At 39.8% G+C, this 13515-nt stretch overlaps 2 protein-coding genes across 2 annotated transcripts; one reads left to right on the top strand and one right to left on the bottom strand.

Annotated features, from left to right (window-relative positions):
• Positions 1-2917: 2917 nt before the first annotated feature.
• Positions 2918-6492, top strand: prcc (proline rich mitotic checkpoint control factor). Its single transcript, XM_030740412.1, has 7 exons — positions 2918-3223; positions 3324-3371; positions 3504-3989; positions 4289-4381; positions 4565-4711; positions 4865-4930; positions 6022-6492. The coding sequence occupies exons 1-7, from the start codon at positions 2918-2920 to the stop codon at positions 6106-6108; spliced, it is 1233 nt and encodes a 410-aa protein (XP_030596272.1). The 3' UTR covers positions 6109-6492.
• A 216-nt stretch (positions 6493-6708) lies between these two features.
• Positions 6709-11186, bottom strand: mrpl9 (mitochondrial ribosomal protein L9). The gene is made up of 7 exons (XM_030740431.1): positions 10925-11186; positions 9740-9899; positions 9528-9652; positions 9380-9433; positions 9193-9294; positions 8993-9076; positions 6709-8588 (listed from the first exon to the last, which is right to left on the bottom strand). The coding sequence occupies exons 1-7, from the start codon at positions 10997-10999 to the stop codon at positions 8319-8321; spliced, it is 870 nt and encodes a 289-aa protein (XP_030596291.1). The 5' UTR covers positions 11000-11186; the 3' UTR covers positions 6709-8318.
• Positions 11187-13515: the final 2329 nt, after the last annotated feature.

Genomic DNA, 13515 nt, shown 5'->3' on the forward strand with positions numbered 1-13515 from the left:
CAGATGATCTGCTGTGACAACCCCTAAACAGAGCAGCTGAAAGAAGAAGGGCCAGTCTGAGTATTTCAGAAACACCTAATCTGGGATTTTTCCCACACAACCATCTCTAGGGTTTACAGAAGATGGTCTGAAAAAGAGAAAATATCCCATGAGCAGCAGTTATCTGGGCAAAAATGCCTTGTTGATGCCAGAGGTCAGAGGAGTGTGGCCAGATTGCATCAAGCTGATAGGAAAACAACAGTAATTCAAATAACCACGTGTTACATCTGAGGTATGCAGGAGAGCGTCTCTGAGCACACAACAACCTTGAAGTAGATATCTACAGCAGCAGAAGACCACACCAGGTGACGCTCCAGCCAAACTTAGGCTACAATTCACACCTTATCAAAATTGGAAATAGAAGATTAGAAAACGTACCTGGTCTACGTCTCGCTTTCTGCTACAACATTTGAATGGTATATAGATATGTAATTAAAATTCTATTTCTAGACCAGGAAAAAAACTTAAAAGTCCTAACTAAAATCATTGTAGAATCATTAATACAGTTATTTCAAATCTTTTCACTGGAGATGACTAAGCGCCTGTGCCATCTTATCATCTTTCATTACAGACATTTGTTTCACAGTTCTGTAAGGCTGGCCTTGGTGGTCACACTGGTGATACTGTGAAGGTCCAATTCAACACACCTGTGCTTCATGCTACAGCACATCTTAATGTAAACAGAGGTTCAAGTCCTGTAAACACACTGCAGCCTTGAAATTTAATATGATTAAAGTTCTCCTGATTCTTGAGTTCTGCAACCTGTAAAGCAAAGAGGAATGTATGAACCCAGCAAGCTCTCTGATACAGGTGAGGCACCTGACAAGGAATAATCATCCATTCCCATTTTACAATGAACTCATGAAAACTGATACAATTAATGGTCACAAATCAATTATATGAAGCAGGAGGAAAAATCTTTCAGTTACTCATACAGTTAGACTGCACCACTATCACATTTTAATTGTGGCATAAAAGTTTAAATTCCATTTTCAGTTAAAGATGGCCCAAAAGTGAGAAACTGAAGATTGAACTCATATGTGATTGTTCACATTTTATTGAATCATCCAGTTAAAGTTTTTTGATAGGCTTAGATCGGAGCTCTGTGTAAGTGTTCCCACGAGGATGTCAGCAGGAAAAGACTAAAATCATATTTTATGCTGCAGCAGGACTTTTTAAAATTCCTGAGCTGGCAGTACCCATCCTCCCTCCCACCTTAGGATGGTTTTAACACAGGATCACACCACATGGCAGTCAATCAATCGCCCATTTGATCATCTATTATTATGTATACTTTTTTTTTTTTTTTTTTGCAATTTTGTAACATACATTGGTGGGCAATGAAGATGACATGTTTGGAAATTACTTTCTTTAAATAGGATAGAAGGTAGGATTCGAGCTCCTGGAGTTAGCTTTCCTGAGCCATTTTTCCTGAAGGATTATAATTTATATCTCAATTTTAATCCTTGACTGACATCTTATCTTAAAGACCTCATAGGATCATAGTATCCAGCACTTTGCTCTCAGACTGCAGGCTTACTTGTGGTTCCTACTCAGGACCCTCTCCTGTGGAACCAGATGCCAGCTTGGATTCAGGAGACAGACACCCACTCTCCTTTTAAAATAAGGCTTTAAACCTTACTTTTTGATATAGCTTCTAGTTGTGACTGGATCAAGTGACCCTGATCCATGCCTTGTTGTGCTGCAATAGGCTCAGGTTGCTAGAAGACAGACAGCCTTTTAGCTGAAGACATTTCTTCCTGTTAAAAGAGAGCGCTTCTTCCCTCCATCACTGTTCTTGTTGTTCATAGGAGACTGTATCCTCCTAATATTGTAGGGTCTTTACCTTACACTATGTGACTATTGTTGTGAAGTGTCACTTTATGATTTTTTTTTTTTAATTGAATAGTAACAGTGCTGTGGCTGCTTCTTCTTCTACTGGCTGATCCCCTTAGGGGTTGCCACAGTGGATCATCTGCTTCCATTTCACCCTGTCCTCCTCTGTCACACCAACCCACTGCATGTCATCCTTCACTACATCCACGAATCTTCTCTAAGGAGTGAATTTCTTTCTTTCTTTCTTTCTTTTTTAACTTTATTCAGACTATTTTGGCCTTTTCTTTGCAAAGCCCAGAGTAAAACAGTGGGGGTATAAATGCTCAAGTATTCAAGTATTTTGCTGCTCTAAATATGTATAAATTTAAAATTACTGTTGCAGAGGAATTTGGTACGAATTTCCTTTTTTGTTGTTGCTGTTGTTGATAATCAAAAGGGTCCATGCGCTTAAAATTAATGTTTTTTCCCATTCGGTCCATGGGGGGCGATGATGCCCTGAAGCTGTTTAAAATGTGCTTAATGAACCGGAGAAGAAGAAGAGGGCTGCGCAAAGAGCTGCGCAGTTGTCGCGTCTTGCATCGCAAACGATGAAGGGGAATGTTTTGATGGAGCCCAGGGACTAACGAGCTCAGTTTGTTGGCGAAGCAGCACACTGAGGTCGCACATGCGGTGTGAAACCATACTACTGCTGTTTCATGTATAATAAGTGTTTTAAGATGAACTGAACTCGTGCTAGGACACAACGCTTAGCTAGCTGATATCGTTTGCTGCGGTGGCCTAGCCAACACTGGCTAGCATTGCGAAGTTGGACAGAGCTTTCAGTCATTTCACTGCTTGGACCCTTTTAACCCTCTGCGGCACATTATACTCGGATTCATGCTGTTATCATTGTGGCTTTAGCGATCAGAGATTGGTGTACTTTTAATTGAGGTCAGCTCGTCGGGTAAGCCGGTGTGAGTACGGCTTCTGGAGATCGAGGGGAAGCGGCTATCCATGTTCACGAGTTTCTGCAGATTTCTCATTTTTAATAACATCAGCAAGCATGTCTTTAGTCGCCTATGGCAGCAGTGATGAGAGTGACTCAGAGGAAACCTCTGCCGCACAGGAGAGGAAACCCAGCGCAGGAAGGCTCTTCTCACTCCTGCCTGCTCCTAAAAAGCCAGGATCGGCGGGAGGGAACTATGTGCCAGACAAGAAGACAACAGCGAGCCCTGCAGCAGGGGAAAGCTCATCCACCGATGATCCAGATCCGCAGCCATCTAAGGGAAGCTTATTTTCCAGCCTGCCCAAGCCAAGGAAACGGGCAGAACCTGTCAAGATCACCGTACCACAGATCCAGAGACAGGATGTAAGTACTGAGCCATTTCAGCCGTTTGTTCATGCATATTGTACCTACTGTGATACAAAATAAGGTTGTGATTCATAATCTGTGAACATCTCATTCATAGTCAGATTCAGATGATGATGAACCAGCAACAAAGAAACTCCAAAATCAGGTAAGAAAATGTGACACATGCAGTTATCTAAAGTTGGTTGCCCTACCTCAAATTTCATAGTATACTAACAGTTTACTGTGATGTAGCTGCCATTTCCTTCCTCTTTTAACCCACGTCTCCTTTCTTCACCAGGGTGCAGGCACAGGCCTGTCCTCCCTTCTGCCACAACCCAAAAACCTGACAGTAAAGGAGACAGACAGACCTCTGATCCCTCATGCGTTAACTAAACGGCAAGAACCAAAAGGACCCAAACCTGGAACCCCTGGTCAAGGTCTTGGTTCTAGTGCATCTCCCTCTGCCATCAAAGCTGCAGCAAAATCAGCTGCCCTGCAGCTGGCTAGACAAATAGCCTCAGATGACCCAGATAATGAGGAAGACATAACCCCACAGAACTACTTTTCTCTGGGCGAGAGCTCTCAGCCTCTCCCTGCAGTCATCCCCAGCATAGACCCTGAGCCAGGAGCCCTTGCAGAGCCCCTTCCTTTCGCAGCTGCTGATGAGCCGGGACAGTCAGATGCACCTCTCGACTTTGGAGGAAAACATGAAGCAACTGGCACATGGGGAGGTCAATATCATCAGTATCAGCAACCCATAGCAGGCCCAGAGTCTTTTCCTCAGGTAATAATGGCTTTATACTGTACACATGCATCAGTTTTAGATTAATGCTGTTTACTTGAGTAATTATGTTAGCTTGTATGATGCCATCTTAATCTTAAATTCCCAGTTTGACTCAAATTCCAGTACTTGTGTTCGGAATAATTGATGTCATAAATCATGTTAGTTCAGACATTCCTGCACTTCAGTATTTTGCAGTTGATATAAAGATACCTTTTACAGCATGGAGACTGTGTCAGACTCACAATCACAAGAGTCACAAATTAACAAAAATGAATTTGATCGTTTTTTCCCTTGGACAGGGATACTATAATGAGCCATACTACCAAGATCCCAACCCTGGAGTATCAGAGGCTGAAGAACCCAGCCACTCAGCCATGTTTGATGATGAAGCGGTAAGAACTGTGCTGCTTCTTTGCCTCATTTTGCTCATTTGCTGTCATAGTAATCCATATTATTTACATCGACTAGTTTTGTACCTATGTGCTATGGTGGTATTGTTTTGTCCTCAACTAGAGGCTCAAAAATAGTTGCTAATTAAGAAAAGGTTTTTGTTTACCGGTGTCTTTGTCCTGCAGTTCATGCGGCTCCAGGGTAAAAGAAACCGGGGCAAAGAGGAGGTGAAGTTTCTGGAGATCAAAGGTGACGACCAGCTGAGTGGCAACCAGCAGTGGATGACCAAGAGCATGACTGAGGAGAAACAGCAACGGCAGTCCTTCAGCAAGGTGATCTGATCAGCTTGTTTGTACTTTTGTTTAGCACCAGATTGTCCTTTGTTCCTCTTACTAAAATGGTGGTGCACAGCATGATTTTAAGATGGACATTTTTTTGTTTGTTTTTATTTTATTTAATGTAACACCTGCTTTTCTTTACCACAGAAAAAAGGAGAACAACCTACAGGACAGCAGCGACGGAAGCATCAGATAACATATCTCATTCACCAGGTGGGTGTTGCTAAAGTTTAAATTACACTTTCTGCATTTGTATGATGTAAATTTCATTCAAGAGCTTGTCGCCAAAGACCAACTTCACAGATTTTTTTTTTCCCCAGTTTGTTTTGAAAGTGAGACAGAGTGGAAATCTGGAGTGTGAGACATGTATGGGCACATCCAGCTCCTGCTTGGTGGCCTGTTTGCACAGAGCTAACCTAGACTCTGGTGTCAGCTGCTGTGTGCCATTGATTTGCACAATAAGCTGCAGGAAGAAAGCCTACACAAAGCATTTGGACAAGCTAAAAAGATTCCCTTATCTTTGCCTGTATTTTCTAGTTTAGCTTTTTATACGCCGGTTGAAAGACAGGCCGTATCATGTGATCACCCATGGCGGGCAGGCATCCGGGTAGCATCCATTGAAGTGTCCTCTCAATAACTCAAGAACTGTTTGGCCTACACTTACCAAACTTCATACGTAGATGGTTTATGACCAAAGCAAGGTTGGGCTTATATATGAGGTCACTGGGTTCGAGGTCATATGGTTGAATCTTTTTTTTTTTTTCTTTTTGGTTTTGTTTTATTTTGCTTTGCTTTTAGTTTTTCATTTCCTCATATCTAAGAAAAAGTTTTTGATGAAACCTTTGATGCATGATTATTTTCCATATCAAGACATTATGCAGAGATCAAATACTGGAGGTCAAGGTGACATAATAAATCTTTGTTTGTTTTTTTCATTTCATGTGACAATGAACAGGGTTAATGCAGTGCGACGGGTGTATTTTGCCCTGCTAGGCGGTGCTCTTGTCTAAATGAAAGTGTTCCCTGTCTTGTAGTCTGACCTTCTGAATTAGACCCGTATGCTGTTTCCTGATCTTACACTAGCCACATGGTTTAACTCACCATAGCTCATATAATTTTATAAAATAAGGGATTCAGTTTAATTTATATACCACCAAATCACAACAAACTGTTGCCCCGCAGTGCTTTATATTGTAAGGTAAAGACCCTATAAGAAAACAGATGTGGCGAGCAACCTGAGTCTCTCTCAGATCTCTTCAAATCTGCTCAAATAACAATAATTTTTACTTTGTGTTGTTTTACAGGCAAAGGAACGTGAGCTGGAGCTGAAAAACAACTGGGCAGAAAACAGGCTAACTCGCCGGCAGACCCAGGCCAAATATGGTTTCTAAACATCATAACTGTGGACTGTGGTGGCATACAGAAAGCCTGCATCGGAAATTTGAGTACAGCTTTCCAAATTTACCTACACAAAGGGGAAATTGTTTAGAAACAAAAAGCATACAGTCCTTAATAGAGATTTCCCTTCCTGCCCTCCATCCTGTATTTGTGTTGAATTGTTAATATTTAGTAGTTCTGTTTGATAAGATGTTATTCTTAAATCTAAAATGCAGCCACAGCCGCTACACTCCCCTTTCACTGTCATTTCTGTTAAATATAGGAACTGTACCTATGTAACAATGTAACAGTATTTTTAAGGTACCTTTGCTCAGTCATTGGCAGAACAGATGTAAAGTGACCCTTGAAGTGGCCATTATAAATGTTTTTCCTTTGGATGTTTTTGCTTCCTGTTCATTGTGTACTTTTTTGGTGATCTGCAACAACAAAGGTTTGGTTCTCTGGGAATGACGGTGTTATGGGTGAAATCTGGCTGTGACTAATAAATGAACTGAAGTCACTAGAAAGCTGTGAAACATCACACACACAGAATAGACTGTGTGAACATGCTGTAATTGGTCATTAGTCATAAAACATTTGCATAACTATTATGATACTTTTGTTTGTAAATGCTTTATTGAAAAAAAAAAAAACTGTTTGCTTCTTATTGTTCCAGTAAACCGTACCAGAAAACCAAACATGAACCTCATTTTCAGCTTATTCTGAAGCTACATTCAAGACCATAAATCCAGCCGATTTTTAACATAGCAGCAGCATCCACCCAGTGGTGCTTCTTTAAGAGCAAAATCACTGTCAGCAAAAATCTTATAAATGGAGATTACATTAATTTTCAACAATTTTTTTAACAAAAATTTGGGGAAAATTTAGTGAGTTCAGTTTTTTTTTTTCTTCAGATGGAAATCAGTTTTAAAAAAAAAAGATGCTTTTTATATAGCTCTTGACTCTCTGTGTAAGAGTGTTTGGTCTTTCTTTATCAAAGCAACAGACAAGCCTCCATGAGTATTATGTTCACTGTCCCAACAGAAGTAGTGTTAAATCCTGAGCCTGGTTCCTTTTAAATGCAATACATTTCATAAGTTGCATTTTCAGACACTTCTAAATGTGTGTACTTGGAGGCCGCTACCTGTAACAATAAGTACACAACCTGATCTGCCTCAGATCTTAAATACCACATCTGAATTATATTTTAAAACACTGCCAGAACAAAGAAGCTGATAGACTAATCACATATCCTTTCCTTACACCCACGAGACAAGAGAATAAAATGCAGCCTTTTGATTTCAACAAGTTTCATGTTCAGACTCGCAAACCACACAACTGTATTAGCAGTTTTTGTGTTGGTACCCACTAACATGGACGTATTTAATGGCATTGCAGGGATGCCCTTTTTTGGTTTATGATTCACTTTTGTGTGTTGTTTAAAATTCATAAAGTTTTGATTTTCCTGAATCCTTACCCTTTAAATGCCTTATTGCTACCATCACAATAATACTGATATATGCCGTAAAATAAAAGATCAGATTATCTCACTGAGACATTTGCTTTGATGTAAAATGTTCCACCAGGTTTGCCTATTTATTCTAACCCCAAAATTGAATTAAAAAACCAAACAATGTATTTTAAAGTGGAGTCTAAGTATCTCAGTGTTTTGCTCACGACTGAAGAAAGAGTGGAGCGGCATCTGCTGTGTGCAGATGCTGAACTGGCCTGTTGTGAAGAGAGCAGAGCATGAAAGTGAAGCTATCAGTTGAGTGGTTCTACTTTCCTACTCTCACCTATGGCCACAAACTCTGGGTAAGGACAAAGATTAAGACTTCAGTGGAAATGAGCTGTCTGCAAGGGGTTGTCTGGGATCTCCCTTAGCAGTACGGTGAGCAGCCTGGTCATTCCAGAGAGCCCAAGGGTGGAGCTGCTACTCCTCCACAATGAAAGGAGGAGACACTGGGAATATTATACCGCTCGGTGTCTCCTGGAGGAGGTGGATGGGGAAAGGAAGGTGTGGGTATCTCTACTTAGACTGCTGCCCCTGCAACCCGGACCCAGGGAAGCATCAGGAGATGGATGAATATTTAATGATTTGTTCAAAACAATCAGAAAGCTGCATTCTGGGGATTGTACTGACTTTTGAAATAACCACATAGACACACAGTTATTGCTATGCACGTGTGTATTACAGGCAAACAACATCCACATTTTGAGTCCGTTAATCTTTTTTCAGGCTTCCACTTGGTGGTGCTGTTGTGTCTTCTGTCTGCATAGCTGCTCCAGCAGGTCCTGATAGCTCTTCACCAGCCTCGGCCTCCGCTGCTGCGTCAGAAACAGTCTGTAAAACTGCGTCCGTCTCATCAGCAGCTTCTGAAATATCTGCCTGCTGCTGCCGCCTCTGTGCTTTCAACTGACGCTGAAAGCTTGCAGACGGATCTTCATATGGCAGCAGAGACATGGGAATGCGAACTGTGTCCAACCCATTAACCTGAAAGAAATAACACATAGAAAAATAAGCAGTTGGTTATCTTGTGTTTTTTTTAAAAAAAAGCAGTTTTTGGAGGTTACACACTGCTGTGCTTCAGTAAATCAAAGATTTGCAAGAAAGAGGAAGGAATGCTTTGTATTTTTAACCAAACATGTCCTTTAGGGAGGTGGTTTATGTGTTATAAAATACTACTAAAATCTCCAAGGGAAGTCACTTTATATTGCTGCTTTAATAATAAGAAAAACTAAAAATATATATATTTTTGCCTGCAACATGGAGAACCCATATGTAATAATTCTCAAACATCTTCACGTTTAACTACAAGTTGTTTCTACTGCACAGTTTGAAGCTACACTCGTTGCAGATGTTTGCTCATGAGTCAATGCATTAAATGCATTTCTTACCGTAACATCGCACCAGTAGTCACCTGGATCCTTAATAGGTTCAAATGGAAGACTCAGTGCATGAGGTGGCACCACAATCCCCAACTAAAAAAAGATTTTAATTATTAAAAACAAAAAACAATGAATACCTTCAGTATCTGGTAAACAGGATCACTTAAAAATCATATTCAGAAACATGGATTTAAAAAAAGGCATCACACCTTCTTGGCAAACTGTCTGCAGACAACTTCTTTATTGAGCTGAAACTCCTCAGGGGGCATTTTGTTTATCTTAAGCTTGGAGCATTTTAGGAGCTCTACCGTCTGAAAACAGAAGGAAACCTTTGTTTAAAAACTGACAGCTACTTGTCTGTAGTATTGAGCAAAATCTACAGCAGATAAAATTTACCAGTTGTCCTGTGCGGGTTTGGATTCTCTCCTCAGGCTTCCCCTCACGTAAAAGCTGTGTCCCAAAAAACAAAAGGTGACTGTGAATAGCTTTGTAATGTTGTTTAATATGTTTGAAATATATGACAGACTATAAATGTAGTACACACGCGTAGCTCCTCAGCAAACAGCTGTTTATTCTCTGGAGATGGATACACTGCGAGACCTTGAGCCAGCAGCTTATTTCGCCCAACAGACTTTCTCACAAACACGGTGTCTCCTCGCCCACCGAGCTCTGTCTCACACACACACACAAAAAATCATATTGTAAATAGTTTTAGACGATACCTCTTTACTCATTTCAACTTTTTGTGATACTCACTCGGTACCGTCTCAGTCAGGATGAGCTCCATCTTCTCCTTAGGAGCGTGTTTGGTATCTTCGACCAGCTTATAGATTCTGTGTCTTCGTGGGTGAAGCCTCGGCGGACTCCCTACTTTGGACAAGGGCACTTGCCACCATCGCTCCACCACAACTGTGTTCTGCAGAAACATCAAGTGGCCATGGGTGATTCTACAAGCTTTAAAGTGGGATGTAGCTTGTAGCATGTTACTATCATGTTATCTTTTTCTTTCCCCTCACCCTCCCACCAGTCATGGCTGCCCCTCCCCAAGTCTGGTTTTGTTGGGGCTTTCTTCCTGTTCAAAGGCAGCTTTTACTTCCCACTATTGCAAAGTACTTGCTCATAGTGGATCATCTGATTGTTGGGGTCATCTCCAGAATACCATAGGGTCTTTACTTTGCAGTATAAAGCACCTCGGGGTGACTGTTGTTGTAATTTGTAATTGAATACATCTTAAACCTACACCCATCAATAATCCTCTTAGTAAAACGGTGGTGTGCAAAGCTAGTTAATCTTGAGACATATTTACCTTATGACAGTTATTTATGTTCATGACTTTAATTACTCTTATTGGAAACTGAAATCTCTGCAGAGAGCTGTAAATAAGTGTGTGCTGAAGCTCGTACTCATACATTTAATACGCTACTTAGACTGACTATAGCTGGCTAATGCCAACGCATGCTATTTTATTACACTGTAATAAAATTACAGTGTAATAAAATATACTGAACATACTGTACACAATTTCTGTGAAACCGTTCACCTGATTTGGATTATTATAAAGGGTATTACAAGCCTTGTATACAAGATGCTATAAATAAAGTCGCAGTCCCCCTACCTACAAATAAATAAATAAAATAGTGGTTTCTGCTGCCATCCAAATATTTTAGGAATTTTAAGCATTCATCGTTCTGTATAAAACTGTAGTTAACTAAACGTAAACTGAAAACTAGTTCTAATAGAATAAAATTAAAAATTATTTAGGGAAAAAAACACATAACTGTAGTTTAAATTAGTGTAAAAAAATTTGTGTATTTTTACGTTGTAAGCTTTAAATAAACTGATGGTGACGGTAAGCCGTCTATCAGTACACTGGACACAGAGGGTAAAGCAGCTTTATGGGGCTGTAGTGGGGTAAAGAGCCTCTGGAGGGCAGGCACCGACCTGAGCAGCAGTCAGGGAGAAGCTCCTGGAGGCAGGCCGGCTGAGCAGAGTCTGAAGGACGCGACGGCTCCACATGCTCCCGCAGCCCCCCAGCTCAATATCTTCAACGCTTTCACTCAAGAATCAGAGTGAGAGGTCCAGGGCAAGCCTTCCTGCAGCACCTTTACCATCAGTTTATCTTCAGTCACTGTAAATTCACCTCTCACCTGACTACAGCACGCCTGCTAGCGTCGCTTGTTGTGCGGCGTAAGAGGACCCCACCAGCTGCACAATGGGACCGTTATAAAGCCTGACTTAAAAGTCAAACTAATAAATATCAAAAATATAAATATGGATAGAACCCCTTTTTGTTTTTTATTGCAATTATAAATCAGAGTCTTTATGTTTTTTTTTTTATTTTCACATGTAAAGATTGAAAATTGTTGTATAGAGTACTTTAATTTAATCAGGCAATATCAAACGTCTCGTCTTCTTTCGGCTGCTGCCTTTAGGGGTCGCCGTCGCCATCATATATACGTATATATACATATGTATAAGGTTTTATAAATCTCCCAGAAATCTTATCACCGTAAGAGTCGATGCCCTTCAAAATACAGACTCTCTTCTAAGAGCCCCCTCTCAGTTCTGTTGTGCTCAGAGCTATGGTCTTCTATTACATTTTATTCTGTTCCTTTCACAATTTTGTTATCCGTGGGTATTTCTGCCCCCTCCCCAATTTCTGTGTGTGCGTGTGTGTGTGTGTGTGTGTGTGTGTCTGTAGTTAAGTAGCTTAAATAATTACTTCCTCCAAAACATCAACATGTCTATTAGACCTCATTCTTACTAGACTGCTCAAAGAGAATCTTCCATTAATTAATACTTCAATTTTAAATATGATCAGTCTAACTTTGTTAGTTGTACCACAGGCGATTAAGGTGGCAGTAATTGAACAGCTAGCTGATCATCTGCAGAGGAACGGTTTATTTGAAGAGTTTCAGTCAGGTTTCAGAATTCATCACAGTACAGAAACAACATTAATGAAGGTTAGAAATGATCTTCTTTTGGCCTCTGACAGCAGACTCATAGCTGTGCTTGTCCTGTTAGACCTCAGTGCAGCTTTGGATACTGCTGACCACAACATTTTATTAGAGAGATTAGAGCATGCCATAGGTATTAAACGTACTGCACTGCAGTGGTGTGAATCATATTTATCTAAAAGAATCTTCTTCAGACGCTAAGGTTATTTATGGAGTTCCACTGGTTTCTGTGCTAGGAACAGTTTTATTTAAACTATACATGCTTCTCTTAGGCAGTATTATTAGAAACCATTGCATACATTTTCATTGTTGTACGGATTATACACAGCTTTATCTATCCATGAAGCCAGATAACACACTACAATTAGTTAAACTGCAGGAATGTCTTAAAGACAAAAGGCCTGGATGACCTCTAATTTCTAATTTTCTGCTTCTAAATTCAGATAAAACTGAAGTTATTGTACTTGGCACTACAAACCTTGAAAACATGGTGTTTGCATATGTGCAGATTTAATGTCCATCATCAAGACAAACCTCTTTTAGTAATTATATTTACCTCCACCAAGGAGGTTATGATGTTGGTAGCATTTCTGTGTGCATCTTTTACTTATGGTTTATTATTTTATGTTTCCTGTCTTAACTGTTATCTCATCTTATGTTTTATGTTATTTTATTTATTTTAAATGTACATCACTTTGGTCAGCTGCTGTTGTTTTAATTGTGCCCTAGAAATAAACTTGACTTGACATCTGTGTCATTCTGTCTGTAAACACAATAGCTCAAAAGGTTTTGCATGAATTCTGATAAAACTTCGTAGGGGTGCAGAGTGGTGTCACGTTAACAATCCATTCAAATTTGGCTTGCATCCACCAAGGTCTTAAAGGTCAATTTAATGATTAATTGATTGAAAACTGACAAAAAAACTTTATAACTTAGAACCTTAAAAGTGCGGTGTGTATCGTCAACGTATAGTACCATATAAAGATTTAAAATGTCACATTTGACCTCTGACCTCTCCTTCAAGGTCAATAGATTGATCTGAAGGTCAAAGTGATAATTATGCTATATAGAGCTATTCAACATACTGTATTGGCATATAGGGAAAGATATATATATATTATTCACATTACTTTGCCTTTTCTTCAAGCTCAAATTATTTCAAACTTTCATAAAATATCTTCTATCGTTAAAACCATGCTTAAAATTCTGCTGCCTTTGTTTGTAAAGGTAAAAGTAAAAGTGAGGTCAAATTTGACCTCACTTTTACTTTTCTTTGTTCCTTTTTGGGGGGCCTTTTATGGCTTTATTTGACAGTAAGCAGTGTAGAGAGACAGGAAATCAGGAGGCGAGAGATGGGGAAGGGTCACAGTTTAATACTTGCAAGACAGACTTCAGTACAACAAATATTTAAAAATAAGCAGAAGGATAAAGGACAAAAATATTCTCAAATTTTTTGTTATTTTTTCAGTCTTTAATGCTATATTTACAATACAAAGCCACTGCATTCACAGAGTTTATTAAGAAAACGTCTAGTATGCATGTGCGCACATTCACAAAACACACTGGAGCTAAAAA

Source organism: Archocentrus centrarchus, chromosome 11, assembly GCF_007364275.1.
Source record: "Archocentrus centrarchus isolate MPI-CPG fArcCen1 chromosome 11, fArcCen1, whole genome shotgun sequence".
In the NCBI taxonomy this organism is placed as follows: domain Eukaryota; kingdom Metazoa; phylum Chordata; class Actinopteri; order Cichliformes; family Cichlidae; genus Archocentrus; species Archocentrus centrarchus.